This window comes from Rhinopithecus roxellana, chromosome 6, assembly GCF_007565055.1.
Source record: "Rhinopithecus roxellana isolate Shanxi Qingling chromosome 6, ASM756505v1, whole genome shotgun sequence".
Taxonomy (NCBI): Eukaryota; Metazoa; Chordata; class Mammalia; order Primates; family Cercopithecidae; genus Rhinopithecus; species Rhinopithecus roxellana.
Genome location: NC_044554.1, coordinates 51452116 through 51473078, shown reverse-complemented (window position 1 = coordinate 51473078; position 20963 = coordinate 51452116). Strand labels below are relative to the sequence as shown.

General features: G+C 36.0%; 1 protein-coding gene across 2 annotated transcripts in view; it reads left to right on the top strand.

The window, feature by feature from the left end:
- The window catches only part of AGK (acylglycerol kinase), a 103264-nt gene that overhangs the window by 50081 nt on the left and 32220 nt on the right, over positions 1–20963 (top strand). For both annotated transcript variants that reach the window (XM_010359816.2, XM_010359817.2), the window contains exons 6-9: positions 3906–3998; positions 7869–7901; positions 9189–9283; positions 20787–20856. In XM_010359816.2, the coding sequence (XP_010358118.1) occupies positions 3906–3998; positions 7869–7901; positions 9189–9283; positions 20787–20856 (291 nt within the window). The remainder of the gene's footprint in view (positions 1–3905; positions 3999–7868; positions 7902–9188; positions 9284–20786; positions 20857–20963) is intronic.

Here is a 20963-nt window from a genome sequence, read left to right as displayed (position 1 = left end):
TTGAATGTTATCTTTATTTTGTGAATGAGGAAATCGAAGATACAAACATCTAGAAACCTGCTCAGTTATACAATTAGTAGTGACAGAGCTCATTTAAACCCAGGTCTGTCGACTCTAAGGCATGTGCTTTCTACCAGTAGGCTTTGTCTCCCATTTGACATGAAACCTCCAAGACAACTTTTTTCATCTTAGGATAGCACTATTAGAATATTCTTCTTAATTTTGAGAAGAAATCTGTTTCCCAAAAGTTTTTACACATAGGTCAGTGGTTTTCATCTCTGGCTGAATATCAAATTACCTGGAAATGTTTAAAAATACAACTTATACCCAGGTCACACTCCCTAGATATAACTAATGTGGAGTGGAGTCTGTCTGTATTTACAAAATAATTTCATTCATTCATTCACTTGTTCATTTGTTTATTCATTCCCAGGTGATTATAATGTGTAGTTGGATTGAGAATCATTGACTTCAGACTTGGTTCTATCCCATGGGTTCATGTGAAACAAGCCTAATCTTTCCTCTGCAAAATAGTCTTTGGAATAATAAAGAATGTTATCCTAATGCTCCCTTGAGCCTTCTGTGGTTTAAACATTCCCAGTTTCTTCACAGGGGTGATGGTTTCAAATCTGTCACATTCCCGATTGTTCTCTTAGATATTCTCCAGAAGTGCCCAGAAATGAGGTATGGGCTATCTAAGGAAGAGTAAAGCAAGACCATCAAGTCTCCTGTTCCATATACTATTCTTTCAAACAGCTCAAGCTCAGACTCTTTTGTTGCTCTTGATATATCATACTTTTGAGTCATACTGGACTCATGATCTTGTTTGCTATGTACGATCAGGCCACTTTGAGCAGTTTTAGGTTTAAGGAAGAATTCAAGAGAAATCACAGAATACCTGTATTCCTTTTCTCCCCCGCCCACAATTTCCTGTATTATTAACATCTTGCATTAGTGTTATACATTTCCTACAATCGATGAGCCATTATTGATGCATTATCATTAACTCAAGTCCATAGTTTTCATTTGCATTTGCTCTTTGTGTTGCACAGTTCTATGGGTTTTGACAAATGCATAATGCATTGTGTTCACCATTATATTATCAGACAGATTAATTTCACTGCCCTAAAAATCCTCTGTGTTCTTCTGCTCTACCTATTCATCCTTCCCTGCACAGCTGATGTTTTTACTGTCACCACACTTTTGCTATTTTTAAAATGTCATATAGTTGGAATCATACGGTATGTAGTCTTTTCAGATTGGCTTCTTTCACTGAACAATATGCATTTTAGATTTCTCCATTGTGTTTTCATGGCTCATTAGCTCATTTCTTTGCTAAGCAATAGTCTATTGTCTGAATGTGCTACAGTTTATCCATTCACCTACTGAAGTATGTCTTGGTCACTTCCATTTTAGCAACTATGAATAAAATTGCTATAAACACTAACGTGCAGATTCTTGGGTGGACATAAATAAGTTTTCCATATATTTGGGTAAATGTCTAGGAGTGCTTTTGCTGGATAATATGGTAAGACTATGTTTGGTTTTATTGGAAACTGCCATTCAAAGTGGCTGTACCATTTTGTATTATTACCACCCGTGAACTAGAGTTCCTGTTGTTCCATATCCTCGTCAGTCTTTGCTATTGTCAGTGTTTTGGATTTTAGCCACTGAAACAAATGTATAATGAAATCTCATTGTTTTAATTTGCAATTCCCTAATGACATATAATGTTGAGCGTATTTCCATATGCTTATTATCCATCTGTAGATCTCTGGTGAGGTGTCTATTCAGATCTCTGCCCTTTTAATTGGGCTGGCTTTTTTTGTTGTTGAGTTTTAAGAGTTATTTATATATTTTAGATGCAAGTTGTTTGCTATGCATTTTGCATATATTCTCTCTCAGGCTGTGGCTTGTCTTTTTATCCTTATAATCATGTTTTTCATAGAGCAGAAGTTTTCAATTTTACTGAATTTTAATTTATCAATTTGTTTTTTCTTGCATGGATCTTGCTTTTGGTGATGTATCTAAAAACTCATCACCAACCCCAAGATCACTTAAATTATCTCCTATGTTATTTTACCTTTAGGTCTGTGATCCATTTTGAGTTAGTTTTTTGAAAAGTGTAAGGTCAGTGTCTAGATTCTTTTTCTGGGAGGGGACAACTGTTAGGCCACTTTTTTAATCCTTCCTCTTTTAGTGCATTTGGGATTTTTTTTTTAAGATTGGAGCCTCAAATATATTAATATTATCTTTATATTGTCTTCGAAACTATGGTCTGTCAAATCTGTCAAAATCTTTTAAAATTTTTATTCTTTTATTCATATACCTTTTCACATTTATTAATTTGTTTTTACAAATATTTATTTAGTGCCCACTATGAGCTAAGCCTTGTTCTAGGTATTGGGGATATAGTCTTAACAAAATAAATTCCCTGCTCGTCCTTCTGGTGATCAGCTCCCATCTTGAAGCTATTCAGGGGCCCACCAATCACCTCATTAGCACAAACTGGCAAGATTGAGAGGGGCTTGCCATGAATAACAAAAGACATTTTTATCACTCAGGAAATTCCAGGGGTTTTAGGAGCTCTGTGCCAGGAACCAAGGAGAGAGACCAGATATATATATATATATATATTTTTTTTTTTTTTTTTTTTTTTTTTTTTCTCCTGAGACAGAGTCTTGTTCTGTCGCCCCGCCTGGAGTGCAGTGGTGCAATCTGAGTTCACTGCAACCTCCACCTCCCAGGTTCAAGCAATTCTCGTGCCTCAGCCTCCTGAGTAGCTTGGATTACAGGTGTGCATCACCACGCCTGGCTAATTTTTGTATTTTTAGTAGAGATGGGGTTTCGCCATGTTGGCCAGGCTAATCTCAAACTCCTGACCTTGTGATCTGCCTGCCTTGGCCTCCCAAAGTGCTGGGATTACAGGCGTGAGCCACCACTCCGGCCCAGATATATAAATATATAATATATATATATATACACATATATCTATATATAATGCCACAGGTGCTTGAGCCCATCTGAAATCCAGGCATTTAGTTTTTATCTATTAGTATGTATAGTGTGATACCAATTGGAGGGAGTGTTTCCTATTTTAATATTAGTTGCATTATGTCTATTGAAATTTAGTGTTTGGTTTTAGAGGTATACATATTATTGGTGGATTAAATGGTTCATTTAAGTCTGTGTATGTGTCTGAGATCAAATGGTGTCAATAAAAATGGTAAGTCTTAGGCATTGTTTTGTCACTACTTTGAATCATACCTGTATTTCTTTATATATGGTCATAACAAAACAATAATAACCTCCTTTTATTTAGTGCAATACCAGTTATGAACAGTTACCTTACTAGTTGCTTTACAGACTGCTTTACAACTGTTTTACAGAGAAGCTATCATTATTCCCTCCCTCAACATACATAATTTCAGTGATGAGGAAATTAAGATCCATAGAATTTAAGGTCACTCAGTAAAAAGTAGAAGGGTTGAGATTTAATCTAGGTCTCTTGGGCTCTGACATCTGTGCTCTTGTCATTACATCTGCTTCTCCCTATTTGTATGTACAGTTGACTTCCTATAAAGGATGTAATAGAATCGGCACTGAACTGGAAATGATGCCTTTGACTAGCTAGCTGTGTAACAGACAAATTATTGGGTTCGAATTTTATTTTCAAAGTAAGGAGCTGACTAGATGGTTTCTGAGGTCCCTCTGGCTCTAAAAGTGTAAAACTGTAACAACTATACGTAATTGCTTTGATAGCTATTTTTTTCATGTCTATCAATTATGTAAAATTTATGAAGAGAGTCAATGTAAAACTTTAAAGAAGATATCCCACATTTTTAAACCTTTAACCTTGTGGCTCTAGGTTGATAAACTTATCAAAGACTTCCTTGGTATTTCAGACAGATTATGAGGGACAAGCCAAGAAACTCCTGGAACTGATGGAAAACACAGATGTGATCATTGTTGCAGGAGGAGATGGGACACTGCAGGAGGTATGACTGTTTTTCTCTTTGAAGCTATTTTGAAGGTGAGAAAAATGGAAATTAAATCCTAGAACAATGGTATGTTGTAATTTAAAGTAATTATTTAATTCATTCTTTTCGGATTGTTGCTCTCTAAAGCTAGGATGGCTTTAAATTTTTCTCATGCACTTCCATTTCATTGCTTTTTGTAAACCCTCTACCCAGCACATAGAAGGATTTTTGTATTATCATATTTAAGTTTGATAATATTAATATAATAGAAGAAAAAATGGTGGTGGATGGGATAATCTTGTTATATTTTGAAGACTCTTATGAAATAGTCCTGTTTGTAATGGAATCATTAGTTTCCATCATCAGGTATGTTTCTTATAAAATAAACAAATAGAGATTCACCTATCCACTCTCATGTCATTTCCATTACATATAATATTATACCACATTAATGGGAAGAGGTATACATGTTAAGATGTATGCATCTGCTTTTGTTTTAATATTGCATATTCTCAATGAGATACCACTATGTACCTATTAGAATGGCCAAAATTTCAGAACACTGATGATATCAAATGCTGGCAAGGATGTGGAGCAACAGGAACTCTCACTATTGGTAGGAATGCAAAATGGTACAGCCACTTTGGAACAGTTGGGTGTTTTCTTACAAAACTGAACACACTGTTAATATACAGTCCAGCAGTCATGCTCCTTGGTATTTACCAAAGGAGTTGAAATCCTGTGTCCACACAATTGCACATGTAGCGGCATTATTCTTAATTGCTAAATCTTGGAAGCAACCAAGATGTCCTTTAGTAGGTGAATGAATAAGTAAAGTGAGGTATATTCCGACAATAGGTATTATTCAGCACTAAAAGGAAGTGAGCTATCAAGCCATGAAAAGACATGGAGGAAACCTAAATGTATGTTACTAAGTGAAAGAGGATAGTCTGAAAAGACTACGTACTGTGTGATTCCAACAATTTGATATCTGGAGAAGGCAAAACTATGGAGGCAGTGAAAACGTCAGAGGTTACCAGACGTTGAAGAGAGGGATGAATAGGCAGAGCACAGAGGATTGGTAGGGCAGTGAAACGATTCATTATGATACTGTAAGGGTGAATACATTTGGGTTATATACACATTTGTTTAACACAAATTTTGTGTATTTGTTATATACAAATGTATAACTGTTATACATTTGTGGAAACCCCATAGATGTACAACACCAAGAGTGAACCCTAATGTAAGCTATGGACTTTGGGTGATGATAATAATGTGTCAGTGTAGGTCCATCAATTGTAACAAACGTGCCACTCTGGTGAAGGATGTTGATAATGGGCGGAAGGTTCACGTATAGGAGGCCAGGGGGACATGGGAAATCTCTGTATTTCTCTCAATTTTGCTGTGAACCTAAAACTACTTTTAAAACATAAAATTTATTAATAAAGATACCCTTAATGCTTACTTTGGTCCATTAAGGACAATAAGTATGTTACCCTGCAAGTACTCTTCTTTTCTAGCAGCAGAGTAGTGTATTCAGTATATTTTGGGAACCCCTGAAGAGCCCAGTGCAGGTGATCCCACTCACTGCTTAATTATTCAATCCTGTATACTATCATTTACATTCATACCTCATTTCTGATTGCCCGTTGTCCCCATTTGTTGGTTTTACCAGTGTTCAGGGATCAGAAGCTAACAGCAGAGTACTGTCCTAGGCTTGACTTAATTTAGTAAGCTTCTTTTAAAAAGGCTGTGCTAATGATGTTGTAATTGTTTTTATGGCTTTTTAATGAAGTGTGAAGAATATTGATAGCATGCCTACAAAGAAGGAAGTAGACCTCTCAACAGCCCCGTTTATTCCTGAAATTCAGTGAGGCAGGAGAAGATGAAGGGAGGAGACCTGGGTCAGGTTTTACTTTACAAAATGTTTTTAAAGAAATTGTGTATTTGGTATAATTACAGTCATATAAAAATATGTGCTGATTAGAAAAAGGATTGGAGGCCGAGATGGGCGGATCACGAGGTCAGGAGATCAAGACCATCCTGGCTAACACGGTGAAACCCCGTCTCTACTAAAAAAAATACATAAAACTAGCCGGGCGAGGTGGCGGGCGCCTGTAGTCCCAGCTACTCGGGAGGCTGAGGCAGGAGAATGGCTTAAACCCGGGAGGCGGAGCTTGCAGTGAGCTGAGATCTGGCCACTGCACTCCAGTCCGGGCGACAGAGCAAGACTCCGCCTCAAAAAAAAAAAAAAAAAAAAAAAGAAAAAGGATTGAAGAGAAATATATCAAATATAAACAAGTAATTAATAATTGGTTATCTGGGGCCGGGTACGGTGGCTCATGCCTGTGATCCCAGCACTTTAGGAGGCCAAGGTGGGCGGATCACCTGAGGTCCAGAGTTTGACCAACATGGCGAAACCCTGTCTCTACTAAAAAAACTGTGGACCTCAGGTGATTCGCCCACCTTGGCCTCCCAAAGTGCTGGGAGACGGGGTTTCATTGTGTTAGCCAGGATGGTCTCGATCTCCTGACCTAATTTTTGTATTTTTAGTAGAGACGGGGTTTCACCGGGCGCAGTGGCTCACGCCTGTAATCCCAGCACTTTGGGAGGCTGAGGCGGGCGGATCACGAGATCAGGAGATCGAGACCATCCTGGCTAACACAATGAAACCCCGTCTCTACTAAAAATACAAAAAAAATTAGCCGGGTGTGGTAGCGGGCGCCTGTAGTCCCAGCTACTCAGAAGGCTGAGGCAGGAGAATGGCGTGAACCCAGGAGGCGGAGCTTGCCATGAGCCGAGATCGCGCCACTGCACTCTAGCCTGAGCAACAGAGCATGACTACAAGACTCCGTCTCAAAAAAAAAAAAGTTAGCTGGGCATGGTGGTGGGCGCCTGTAATTCCAGCTACTCGGGAGGTTGAGACAGGAGAATCGCTTGAACCTGGGAAGCGGACGTTGCAGTGATCCTAGATCATGCCATTGCACTCCAACCTGGGTGACAGAGCGAGACTCTGTTGCAAAAGAATAATATAATAATGATGATGATGATAATAATAATAATAATAATAATAATTGGTTATCTGGTATGGTGGAATTATGAGAAATTTTTTTATTTAGGTATTTTTCAGTTTGTACAGAATATTGTCCTTCATATTTGTCAATAAGAACGATTTGTTAAGTGCACACTCTGAGTGTAGCAAAGTGCTTTCTTCCTGTAAATGTACTTTATAGCAGTAAACTAGGGTTTTCTGTATAATTGATGTATACATCATATTTATACCCATTTTATAGAACTTAAAACATGTTTTTACTAATACGACTTGGAGTTTTTATAATCATTTTATCTTAGCCTTTATTGTATTGTAGATCCTAGGTCAAAACTAAAATCTAATTTAGCGCTAATTGTATTGGAGAATACTATATGTTTTAAGATCCAATGCATCTTTTGTTTTGTTTTGTTTTTTTTGAGACGGAGTCTCGCTCTGTCGCCCAGGCTGGAGTGCAGTGGCCGGATCTCAGCTCACTGCAAGCTCCGCCTCCCGGGTTTACGCCATTCTCCTGCCTCAGCCTCCCGAGTAGCTGGGACTACAGGCGCCCGCCACCTCGCCCGGCTAGTTTTATGTATTTTTTTTAGTAGAGACGGGGTTTCACCGTGTTAGCCAGGATGGTCTCGATCTCCTGACCTCGTGATCCGCCCGTCTCGGCCTCCCAAAGTGCTGGGATTACAGGCTTGAGCCACCGCGCCCGGCCCAATGCATCTTTTAACAGAGCTTCTCAGAAGAAAACAGGAATAAGTTTATGGTCTATGAAAACTGAATCCAATTCTTTTATTATATAGGAAATACATATTGTTTATAATAATGTTTTATTATTACATTTGTAGGTTGTTACTGGAGTTCTTCGACGAACAGATGAGGTGAGCGTTTAAGAAAGTCATTGAAGTTTAACTTTTATTTTTCTGTTCTTTATTGCTCTTTCTTTTACTTTTTTCCCATTTTATATTTTAAAACGGGTACACATTTTGCTTTCTTGAATTTTAGAAAAGAAAATGCTGCTACCCATGTCGTAGAACACATATATTAACACATGGGGACTTTTCTGGTTTGGTAATTGATGGCATCCAATAACTTTGACAATGGTTATTTAAAATTTTGTTATGGAATATTTTTTTCAAAGAACTGTTTCGTCAAGAAATTGTGGCATATTCATATAGTGGGAATCATCTACCAGTTAAAATGAATGAACTAAATGTATAAATATCTACATGGCTAAATCTCAAAAGTATTGAATTAAAAAACAGCAGGTTGCCCAGGTATGTTATGCATTTCTACAATGTTTTAAGATTCAGAAAACAATACTATGTATTGTTAATGGATGCCTAGATATGTGGCAAAAGAATAATAATGTGGATGGAAAGGAATCACACCAAATGCAGGATAATGGTCTCCTCTGGGAGGGGAGAAAGGAGAATAGGTTTAGAAGGGACTTTCATTTTTCTATCGTTTTATTTCTTAAAACATATGAAGCAAAAAGGTAAATGTTAACATTTGTTAAATCTAGATTGTGGGCACATGGATGTTTTTGTGACATTATTTTATGCACTTTTCTACAATAGCTAGAAGATCCTTCTCAGTCCCTTTGGTAATAATACATTGTGCTCAGAATTGTTTTGAACCTTATAGTATCTATTGTATGTGTGGCATTTAATTAAGTTAGCTACTATGCCAGTACCATCTATTACTTGAACTTGTTTATTCTCTTTGCCTTATTTGTACTTAAGATAGTTTATAAAGCACTTTCACCTATCATTGGTCACTGTATAAATGGTAGACATTTTTAGTTGAATTTTATCTGCAACTTTATCAAATAATGTGACAACGTAATACAGTCTCTGTTGCACTAGTGCATTGATCTAATATCTTCAAAACCCTCATTATCTTAACCAAATTTCTTTCAAACAGTTGTCATTAATGAGTACTAAATATTTCTTCCAAATTCTGAGTCATTTTGTTGTCATTGACTGCCTTGTTTTAGAAATTACCCACCTAGCTTTCTTTGATTACTGGTCTAGGGATGTGGGAAAGGAGATGGGGAGGCAGATACAGGGTCAGTTATTTGTCATAGTAGACACACCTGTGCTTCTCCACTAAGCCTGATTTTCTGATCATAACAATAAAACTTTCTTCTTCTTTTTTCCCCGTAGGCTACCTTCAGTAAGATTCCCATTGGATTTATCCCACTGGGAGAGACCAGTAGTTTGAGTCATACCCTCTTTGCTGAAAGTGGAAACAAAGTCCAGTAGGTTGTCAATGTGGGGAATTAGCATTTGTGGGTGAGCGAGCCTGGGAATGAAAAATTTGTGTATATACTGTAACTGTTTTGAGTTTTGATAGCCTGAAACTTCAAATAAGAGGAGGACCTAGATCAGAGTTCAACCTTTCAGTTCATTGGGAAGTTTCCCAACTTGGTTGTGGGACTCTTATGGTAAGTCTCCAGGTCAGGTGGAGGTGAATACTTGATGTCCTTTTGTCAGTTGTGAAGGTAATATCCCTGACCCAAACCGTTTTTGTGCTTGTGCATTGTAAGATTCTTTAGTGAAGAGAGATTTGTGCTGATCATTTGTTTGCTTTAAGTATACACAATGACAAATAGCAAGTCCCTTGTGAAGATTAAACTAGTAGCCTGGCTTCATTATCTTGATATTTAAAATAGATAAAACAAGTAAATATAGCCACATCCTTTTCGGAATACCTAAAGTGGTAGGCAGTGTAGACAAAGTAGACAGGGAAAGCAGTGTAACTCTGACATCTAAATTAAATCCAAATTAAATTTAATTGTGAGTCTCACAGTGTTTTCGGGAGTCAAGCAAATTGTTGGTATCACTCTTCTTTTTTGCTTGAAGGCATTATGTAAACAAAGCTCTGCTCTTTCAAGAAGTTAGGAATCTTGAATTTGAGCTTTGACAGTGATTAATAACATCACTTTGAGCAAACAGTTGTCAAGAAGACTCAAATAAATGGAGAGAGAGCTGAGAGATCGGTTGCCTGATGGTTAATGTAAGCTTTGTGACACATTGGAGGAAGTCAATAAATAAATATTTATTGCATGATTTAATGAAAATTTTCTCATGATTTTTCTGGTTATAATCTTCTAGAATAAAAATAATAATACTCAAGTGATTTTCTGTTTTGGTTAAGGAATTTTTTTTTCTGCTTTGGAATTCTTTGATTAGGCTGGCTTTTGTGAATTTATTTTTGCTATTGTAATTTTAGGAGTCAACTATATATCTTTTAACAATTCTATATTTTCTTTTAATAAGCACCTTGGTCCAGTTTTCAAAATACTAGGCATACACACATAGATATATGTCAGACCTTCATTCAAACTTCTTTCATGTTTCAAACCTTAATATAATGGGGATTATTCTGTTATTCATTAGCCATCCTGAGGCCTAACTATAGGAGAGGCCATTTCAGTTGGCCATACTTTTTTTTCCCAGTTTAGAATTTCTGAGGGGGCAGTAGATAATGACAGTTAATTGCTCATATTTTTTGCTTCTCCAAGATAAATCCTGTCTGATTCAGGTGTTGGTTAAATTAGAGAGCTTATCTTCCCCTGTGTCAGTGTAGATTTTTTGAATTGCTTTAGTCAATATTCCAAATAGCCTATGTCATTGATCCAAGGGTAGACCATTTTCCTGGGAGAGCCCTTGCCTGTCCGAAAGCTAATTTATAGAGCGTGGCAACCCCCAGGGTCTGAGAGAGTCTTCAGTTTGGGGGAACTGATTTTTCCCTTGTAGTTAAACTGCTGTTGTTGCTGCTGCTATTTATAATTTAAAAATTTATAAAACTTAATTTATAAGCATGCCCCAGGGCTCTTAGGTAATCAAGTAGGTCTTTCCTGAGTTCCGAATTCTGTAAGCGTAACAAAATGGCAGGAGCCTAAGGCTGTTTAAAAAGAACAAGCCTTTGCTTTTTGCAATGCTGTCAAGATTTGTTGTACCATAGTTACTACAGAGGAAAAAAAAGAATTTTGAATTAGGAATGTTGCAAGTAGATAATCCGAAAAGTGCTATTCCATGCTACAGTGCTGCTTTATTTAGAACTTTTAGTTATTGGCAGGAGAATGATAAATTATAGGTTGTGATTTTAGCTGTCTTCTGCCAAGCAATTTAGGAAAAAAATTTAATATAAAAAGACTTTTTGAGTTACAACAATTTTTTTTTTTAAGGTCAGCCTCTCAAGGCATTTACTAAATCAGTGTGTTAAATACTGTTCAGAGTAAGTACAGTGCTTTAGGATCCTTTCTAATAGCTTTCTTCAGAGTTAATATATTCATATCAAATTAACTTAAACTTGTGAGCGTGCTACTTACTTTCTCCTAAACTGAAACTCATATTCCAAACTGCTACCTACTACTTCCCAAGTAGCATCTGTATTGGAGAGAAAAAATGGTGTAAAAATGAGTTGATAGAGAAACATGAGAAAGTATAATAGTTTCAGCTAGAGTTTAACCCAAGCATTTGAGTTAACGTGTGTATCTTGGGATTTTAAAGTATCTTAAGTTGTACCTAACTTTGTTAGAAACTCTGGTTTAGGTGGATTTGATTCCTTAGGTGTTTACATTTAGTCCTGAGCACATTGATGGGGAGGCCTGTAGAGCACCCAGATTTTAGATGTGGATTTTTTCTTTGGGAATCCATTAATATCCATTTGATACCTCCAAAGCAGCCTTACAGGTTAAGTTAGCACATCTTTGGAGACAAATTTCATTTTGTGACATGCTGGCTTTGTCCTCTTGGTAATTTCATTCAATCTCTCTGAACCTCAGTTTCTCTTACCTGTGTTTACCAAATGCACACTAGTAGTACTTCAGAAGATTGTTAAAAAGCTAGAATAGGTCTAGTTAGGTAAGTGTAATTATGCCTAGTAGACTTTATTCATATTTATTAAAAATTCATTTGGGGGGACAAACAGTAAATAACAAGTTGACTACAATTACTGATTCTAGATGCTATAATTAAAACAAATATAAATCAAAACAGATAAGCCTCTATTCTACTGCTAACTGCTTCACCTGGAAAAGTTTTTTTTTTTTTTCTAAAGGAAAGAATGTTTTGTAGTCATTCAAATCAGTTACCATGGGACAGCAACAATTTCTATGAAATTAACAGTATCAACCAGTTCTGTACATAGCAGAATAGATTAGGAGGGGCCTTGTTTGTTTAGGAACTGCCCTTTTTAAAATGGAAATTAAAGTACTTTCTAAATGACTTCTACTTGTAGTTGTACTTAAACTCCAGACAAAATAATAATTTTACTTTATTAATAATAGTTACCATATTTATTTTTCCAAAATATAGCTGTGTAACAATAGAGGCAATAGGACACTAACACTGATATACCTTTACAGAAAACATGAAATACTTATGGATAAATCTAACCAAATATGTGTAAGATTTATATGATGGAAACTACAAGTCACCAAAGAGAGAACTCAAGAAGACCCAAGTAAACAGAGATACTTCTGTGTTCATGGATTGCAAGGCTCAGTACTGAGATGTCATTCTCTCCGAAACTGATCTATACATTCAATACAATCCCAATCAGTGTTTCATAAGGCTTTTTGTAGAAATTGACAAATTGATTCTAAAATTTATATAGAAAAAGGAAGTAAAATAACCAAAATAATTTTGAAAAACAACAAAGTTTAAGGATTTACCCTATCTATTTCCAGTACTTACTCTAAAGCTACAGTGATCAAAACAGTGTGGTGTTGGCAAAACAAGAGATATAAATCAGCAGAAGAAAGAGTCCAGAATTAGACCCACACACATATGGACAATTGATTTTTTAACAAGGGCATCAAAGCCATTCACTGTATAATAGAAAAGACAGTTTTTTTCAACAAACAGTATTGGAACAGTTGAACATATACAGAAAGTAAACTTCAATCCATACCTCACACTATATATAAAAATTAGCATAAAATGGATTGCAAACCTATATATAAAACCTAAAACTATAAAAATTCTAAAAGAAAATCTTTAGTCATTAGGGAAATGCAAATTAAATCTACCGTGAGATGCCACTATGCATCTATTAGGACAGCATAAACAAGAGAAAAAAAAGCAAACAAAAACCCATCAAATGCAGCAACTGAAACTCTTGGATATCATTTGTGCAAATATGAAGTGGTAGCCACTTTAGAAAATGGTTTGGCAGTTTCTTATAAAATTAAACAAACATATACTTACCATAGGAGCAGCAATCACACTTATAGGTATTTATTCAAAAGAAATGAAGACATTTGTCCGTACAAAAACCCATACATGAATATTTATAGTAGCTTTATTCCTAACTGCCAAAAACTGGGAACAATGCCAATGTCCATCAACTAGTGAATGGTAAACAAATTCTAGTACATCCGTACAATGGAATATTGATAGTCTATTGATACATCCATTCACAAACAATAGTGTAAATGAATCTCAAGCTCATGCTAAGGAAAAAAGCTGAACTGGAAAGGCTCCATACTTTTCGATTCTATTTTATGACATTCTGGGAAAGGCAAAACTCTAGAAATAGAAAACAGTAATTGTCAGGAGCTGAAGGTGCGGGGAGTGGGTTGGCTACGGAGGGTTATGAAGGAACTTTTTGGGATGTTGAAAATGTTATATATATTTGTTATGGTGGTAGTTATATGACTGCAGCATTTGTCAAAATGTGTAAAACAGTGTACCTAAAAGTATGAATTTTACTGTGTATATATCATACCCTAATAAATCTAACTTTAAAAAAGAAGTTACACTTCCAGTTTCCAGTTCCACATGTAAGGAGCTTGGAAGTTGTCACTCTGTCCTAACAATAAATAAAAAGCTGAACAACCTGAAAACTCAGCAACTCTTCTTGTATCTGAAGGAGAAGGGAGGACATAGGGCAAACTGCTGCCCCCAAGATTGGAGAGACGGGTGAATACAGGGGATTTTGACTTAACGAAGACACATACTGGAAACCACTTTGGAAACCAGTGCCAGGGTAGGAAAATCTGAACTGTAACTGATAAATTGCTGAAGCTCAGTGTGATTAGCTCTGAGAGGATTCCCAGTCTCCTGGGATCCAGTCTTAAGGAGTCCCCCACAATATTGTGAGCTATACCTCCAGGAGCTCAAAATAAATATCAGAGAAAAATCGCCTTATACTTCTGGCACTGGTGGGGAAAAGGAACCATTTTGAAATGTGCCACAGTATTCTGTTCTTCTTAACAAGGCCTGTCCTCAGGAGAAACAAGTTAACCAGAGCCCAACCTGCTGGAGCATTATGAAGGTTTAACTTACTGGGGAAGGGAAATACTTAATTCTACTCAGCTGCAGCCTTGCATGTGGGAGAAGGGAAAAAGCCAATTCCAGCCCACTCTAGCCATTCTGTCCCACCTAAGGGAAGAGAAAAAACTGAGAAACACTTTATAAAGTTCAAAGTCCAGAGACATAGGCTCATTAAAGCCTGAGACCTAATCATTGCTTCCCCTCCCTTCACACATTACCCCTACAGTACTAAAGGCCTATTTACTAGCAGTTCATTATACCTGGTATGTCATATCAGATTACCAATTATAAGGCATATTAAAAGGCAAAAAATACAATTCAAAAACACAGAGCAAGCATCAGAGCCGGATGTGGTAAAGATGTTTGAATTAGCTGACTGGGAATTAAAACAATGATGATTAATATACTAAGGAGTCGAATGGATAAAGCAGACAGCATACAAGAACAGATGGGTACTATAAGCAGAGAAATGGAAGCCCTAAGAAAGAATCAAAAAGAAGTGCTAGAGATCAAAGATACTAACAGGAATGACGAATGCCTTTGATGGGCTTACTAGTAGACTGGACGTAGCTGAGGAAAGAACCTTTGAGCTGGATGATATCTCAATAGAAACTTTGAAAAGCAAAAAGCAAAGAGAAAAAGGAAAAAAACAGAATATCCCCGGGCTCTGGGACAACTACAGAAGATGTACTTATAATGGGAATATCAGAAAGAAAAGAAAGAGAGAGAAGAAATATTTGAAACAGTTTAATAACTGATAATTTCTCCAGATTAATGTCAGACACCAAACCACAGATTCAGCAAGCTCTGAGAACACCACACAGAATGAATACCAAGGAAATCACACTGAAGCATATCATTTCCAAATTACAGAAAATCAGATAAAGGAAAAAAATCCCAAAAGAAGCCAGAGGACAAAAGGACTTGACTTTTAGAAGAAAAAAGATAAGAATTATATCCAACTTCTCCTCAGAAATCATGCAAGTAAAGGAGAGTAGAGTGGAAAATGTAAAGTATTGAGAGGAAAAGGCTACCATCCTAGAATTCTGTACCCTGCAACATTATCCTTCAAAAGAAAAGGAGAATAGATTTTCTGAGACAAACAAAAATAGAGGGAATTTATCTATCTTGCAAGAAATGTTAAAAGAAGTTCTTTGGAGGGAAGAAAAATGGTAAAGGTAAAAAATTTGGCTCTATGTAAAGAATGGAAGGCCACTGAAGAAAAAAGTAAGGTAAAATAAAATCTTTCATTTTTCTTAATTGATCTAACAGGTAACAGTTTGTTCAAAACAACAGTAACAACAATGTATTCACTTGTGCATGCTTATGTATATGTCATATATGTTTTTAAATATAAGTGAAATGACAGCAATGATACAAGAGAGAAATTAGAATTATTTTATTATATCAAATAAATATACTCACACTACCAATGGAGTGATATAGTGTTACTTGAAAAGACTTGGATTCGTTGTATATGTATATTCCAACCACTAACAAAAGTTAAAAAGGAGTGTAACTGATATGCTAAGACAGGAGAGAAAATGGAACTGTATAAAATGTTCAGTTAGAATCACAAAAGGCAAAAAAAAAAAGACAAAAATAGGAAAGAAAAGGGTAACAACTAGAAAAAGCAAATATGGTAGATATTAGTGCAACTGTTTCAATAATCTCTTTGAATATCTGTGGTATAAATGTACAATTAAAAGATAGTGATTGTCAGAGTGCATAAAAAACGAGACCCAGTTTGTATGTTGTCTATAAGAAACTAACTAAATATAAAGACACTTGCAGATTAAAAGTAAATGGCTGAAGAAAAAAGTACCATGTTAACATTAATAAAGAGAAAATAAGGTTATCTATATTAATTTCAGACAGAGCAGACTTCAAAGCAAGGGAAGTTATCAGGGATAAAGAAGAGCATTACATGATGATAAGGGGATCAGTTATTCAAGAAGATGAACCAGTCCTTTAAGTGTATGTGCCTAACAACACAATGTCAAACTACATGAGGCAAAAACTAGTGGAACTGCAAGATGAATTCACTACCATAGTTGGAGACTTCGAGATCCCTCTATCAGAAATGGACAGATCCAGCAGGCAGAAGATCAGTGAGGACATAGTTGAACTCAACAACACTATCAGTCAAAAAGTTACAGTTGACACCTAGACTCCTTCTTCTAACAACAACAGAATACACATTCTTCACAAGCTCACATGGACCATTCACTAAGATAGACCGCATTCTGGGCCATAAAACACACCCTAACAAATTTTTAAAAATGGAAATCACACACTGTCTGCTCTTAGGCCACATGGAATTAAACTAGAAATCAGTAACAGAAAGATAACTAGAAAATTCCTAAATCCATGGAGATTATAAAACATGCCTCAAAATAACACATGGATCAAAGAAGAAGTCTCAAGAGAAATTTAAAAATATTTTGAACTGAGAGAAAATGAAAACAGAACTTATCAAAAGTTGTGGGATGCAGCAAAAGCATGGCTTTGAAATGTGTAGCATTAATTGTATATATTAGAAAAGAAGAAAGATCAATAATTTAAGCTTCCCCCTTTGGAAACAAGAAAAAAGAGCAAATTAAATCCAAAGTAAACAGAAGAGCAGAATACAGTTGTCCCTCAGTATCCATGGGGGATGGTCCCAGGACCTTCCAAAGAGACCAAAATCCACAGATGTTCAAGTCTCCAATATAAAATGAAGTACCATTTGCATATGACCTATGCACATCCTCCCATATACTTTAAATCACCTCTAAATTACTTATAATACCTAATATGATATAAATGCTACGCAAATAATTGTTATACCGTATTGTTTAGGGAATCATTACAAGAAAATGTCTAGTATTCCGTATAGATACAATGTTCAAAAAAATAACTTTCATCCAGTTGGTTGAATCCATGAATGCAGAACTCATGGATGTGGAGGGCTGACTGTAATACAAATTAGAGCAGAAATCAATGAAATTGAAAACAGGAAATCAATAAAAGAAATCAATCCAAAAGCTGGTTCTTGGAAAAGATCAATAAAATCAGGAAGTTTCTAGTCAGGCTAAGAAAAAAGGATACAAATTACTAATACTAGAAATGAAAGAGAGGACATCACTGCAGAGGCTATCGCTTGTAATACTATGGACACTATAAAGATAATAAAGCAATAGTGTGAACAACTCCATACCCAAAAATTTGATAACTTAGATGAAATGAACCAATTCTTTGAAAGACACAATTTGCCAAAACTCACACAGGAAAAAATAACCTGTAGGTGAATGGATTAATAAAGTGTGGTACATTCAGATAATGGAATATTATCCAACAATAAAAAGAATTGAGGTATCAAGCCATGAAATAATATGAAAACACCTCAAATGCAGTTATTAAGTGAAATAAGTCAGTCTGAAAAAACTACATATTGTATGATTTTAATTATATGACATTTGGAAAACACAAAACTATGGAGACAATAAAAAGATCAGTGGGTGCCAGGGGTTAAGGTTTGGGTATAAAAAGCTGGAGCACAGAGGATTTTTAAGGCAGTGGAAATGCTCTGTGTGATACTCTAATGGTATATACATGTCATTGTACATTTATCCGGACCTACAGAATGTACAACACTAACAGTGAACCCTAGTGCAAACTGTGGACTTTTTAAATTTTATTTTAAGTTCTGAGATACATGTGCAGAACGTGCAGGTTTGTTACATAGCTAAACATGTGTCATGGTGGTTTGCTGCACCCATCAACCCGTCATCTGGGTATTAAGCCCCACATGCATTAGCTATTTGTCCTGATGCTCTTCCTCCCTCCGCCTCACCCCCAAAACAGGCCCTGGTGTGTGTTGTTCCCCGCCCTGTGTCCGTGTGTTCTCATTGTTCAGCTCTACTTACCAGTGAGAACATGCAGTGTTTGGTTTTCTGTTCCTGTGTTACAAACAGTGGACTTTGGGTAGTAATGATGTGTCAATGTAGGTTCATTAATTGTAACAAATGTACCATGTTGGTGGAGATGTTGATACTAGGGAAGGCTGTGCATATGTTGGGGAGCAGTATATGGGAAATCCCTGTACCTTCCCCAATTTTGCTATGAACCTAAGACTGCTCTAAGAAAACAAAGTCTTAAAAAATAGTTTTTAAAAAATCACAGAAGTTCTTTCAAACTTAGATAATTCAACTTGCTTAAGTAAGCATTAAGGAAAAGCTGTTAGTTTCTCCTTAGTTTGGATAATATTGATATGGACTTTGTGTGGTTATTCTTTCTCATCATTCGTTCTAATTGTATATTGATGCTTGTATCCCACCATTAAAATGCATTGACTTGGGACAATCTGAATATCAATAAGGCAGATAACTCTAATGTATTAAGATATATCAAATATATTTAAATCACCAAATGAGGTCATAGTGATACTAGGTAAATAAAAATGAAAAACTGGTCACTTTTGGAGGATACTAGGAAATCAACTTATTTTGAAAACTGATTTTTAAAAAGTTTAAAAAGTATTCTGACTTTCTTATATGACCAACATTTCAGGATATCCAAATTATGAATGAGGGAAAGTTTCTCTTTGCAGACCAGATAATAAACTAGAAGGAATAATAGAATTAAAAGATTACCAGTTTGCAAGTCTTAATTACTCTAGGCAATGATTACTGATCACCATCACAAAAGGAGAGTCAAGCAGATACCATGTACTTCGTGGTGGAAGTACATACCACCATATGGACTATTTTTGCCAAAAGCTTAAAGCCAAATATGTTACAGATTTTCTCTCCTAGACAAGGTTTTCAGAAAATACAGGGAATGGAGATGCATGTTAATACCATAGGGATTCAATCAGTAAAATCCAAACTTTAGAAACTCAGTAAGATAACAACCTGTTTCCTGAAGTAGAGAAGAGAAGAGGAGAGGGACTCAATAAATTTCTTGAAGAGACCTGAAATCTATAACCCAATTGCAAGTAATACATCTTATTTGGATCCTGATTTGAACAAAGAAACTAAAATACTTATGAATTAATTGGGGAAATTTGAATGTTGACTAAGTTTATTTTTATATAAATGAATTGTTTAATGTTTTAGGTATGAAAATAATTCACATTTTTTAAAAAAAGTTTTTGTCTTTTGGAGTACATAATAATTTATCGATGAAGTGTTAAAATATCTAGGATTGCTTTAATTGATACAGAGTAGCTGGCAATGAGTGGGGGATATAGAAGGAAATAAGATTGGCCATGAGTTGGTCATTGTTAAGGCTGGATGAGGAATGTATGGGTTCATGGTATAATCATTTGTACTCTTGTATTTGCTGGAAATTTTACAGAATAAAATGATACATTCAGCAAATGTTAAATGCCTATTATGTGCCATGCACTGTGCTAGGTGTAGGTTTTATATTGGTCAATAAATGGGTGTAACGTATCACTAACCTTGTAGAACTTTCGATCTCCAGAGGAGACAGATGGTAAAGTAAATAAAGAAATACATATCCTAAATTGTGATCTGTCTACTGTGGAGAGTTATGAGTGCAGTTCAGTGATGGAGGTTAGGGAAGGACATCCGTCTAGGCTGGCTGGGATAGGCCTCTCTGAGGTGGTGATAGTTCAGCTCAGATCTGAAGGAAGAGAATAGCCAGCCATGCGCAGAGACTGCAGACTGTTTCCAGGAGGGGCGGGCACGCTGGGCAAGGAAGCACTTGGTGTGGGTGCACTCGTTTGCTCTGAGAGACAGCAATATCTTACTGTGTAGCCACTTGTTGATTCAAAATTTCTTTTGTGCACTATTGTATGTTTATGTGTGTCTAACCTTAGATCTAATAAATGACAAACTCTAGAACTGCTTCTCAGCCTGGCATAGTTTCACATGTGCTACATGGATGTCAATAGTACATGCCTTTTGATGAATAATTTTTTTAACCTATAGGCTTTCCAAATGACTCTTAGAATGTGGATAAGAACAGTCTGTGTTCAAAAGAATCAGCAATTAAAATGAAGTGCATCCTAGTAGTCCTGGAAAATAACAGAAATATGTCTCAGGTTCTGGATTATATTTTGCTAAGATAACTATAACAAGTCCTGCTCTTTAGTTACCCTTCTGGCTGTTAGAGCAAGAATAAATACTGTTTTTGGAAATGCCTGAATTTTTTACAATGAATAAAAAATGTTGTTATTATTTAAGTATCATATTCTCCAATGGTAAATAGGAGTCAGACACAATGTAGAGATTCAGTAAATGTTAAATGAATAAATGATCGGTGTCTTGTATGAACTTCTCCTTGCCAAAGCTTTCTCTTTGAGTCCCTATAAACTACTAGTACTTTGGGCAAGAGGAAGAGAGAGAGAGGGGGAGAGAGAGAGAGAGAGAGATGTGTGTGTGTGTTTGTGCATGAGTGCATGTGGCAGTGTGGCGGGGGAGATGTTGCCTCTTTTTCACAATATGATCATTTCCTTCTCTCTTTTAGACATATTACTGATGCCACACTTGCCATTGTGAAAGGAGAGACAGTTCCACTTGATGTCTTGCAGATCAAGGTAAATCTTTTCATCACATATTGAAAAAACTGTGAAAGTAATACTCACTTACATTTTAAAGAAAATAAACTGTAGCAGTTCAAATGAGGTCATCATGAAAACAATAG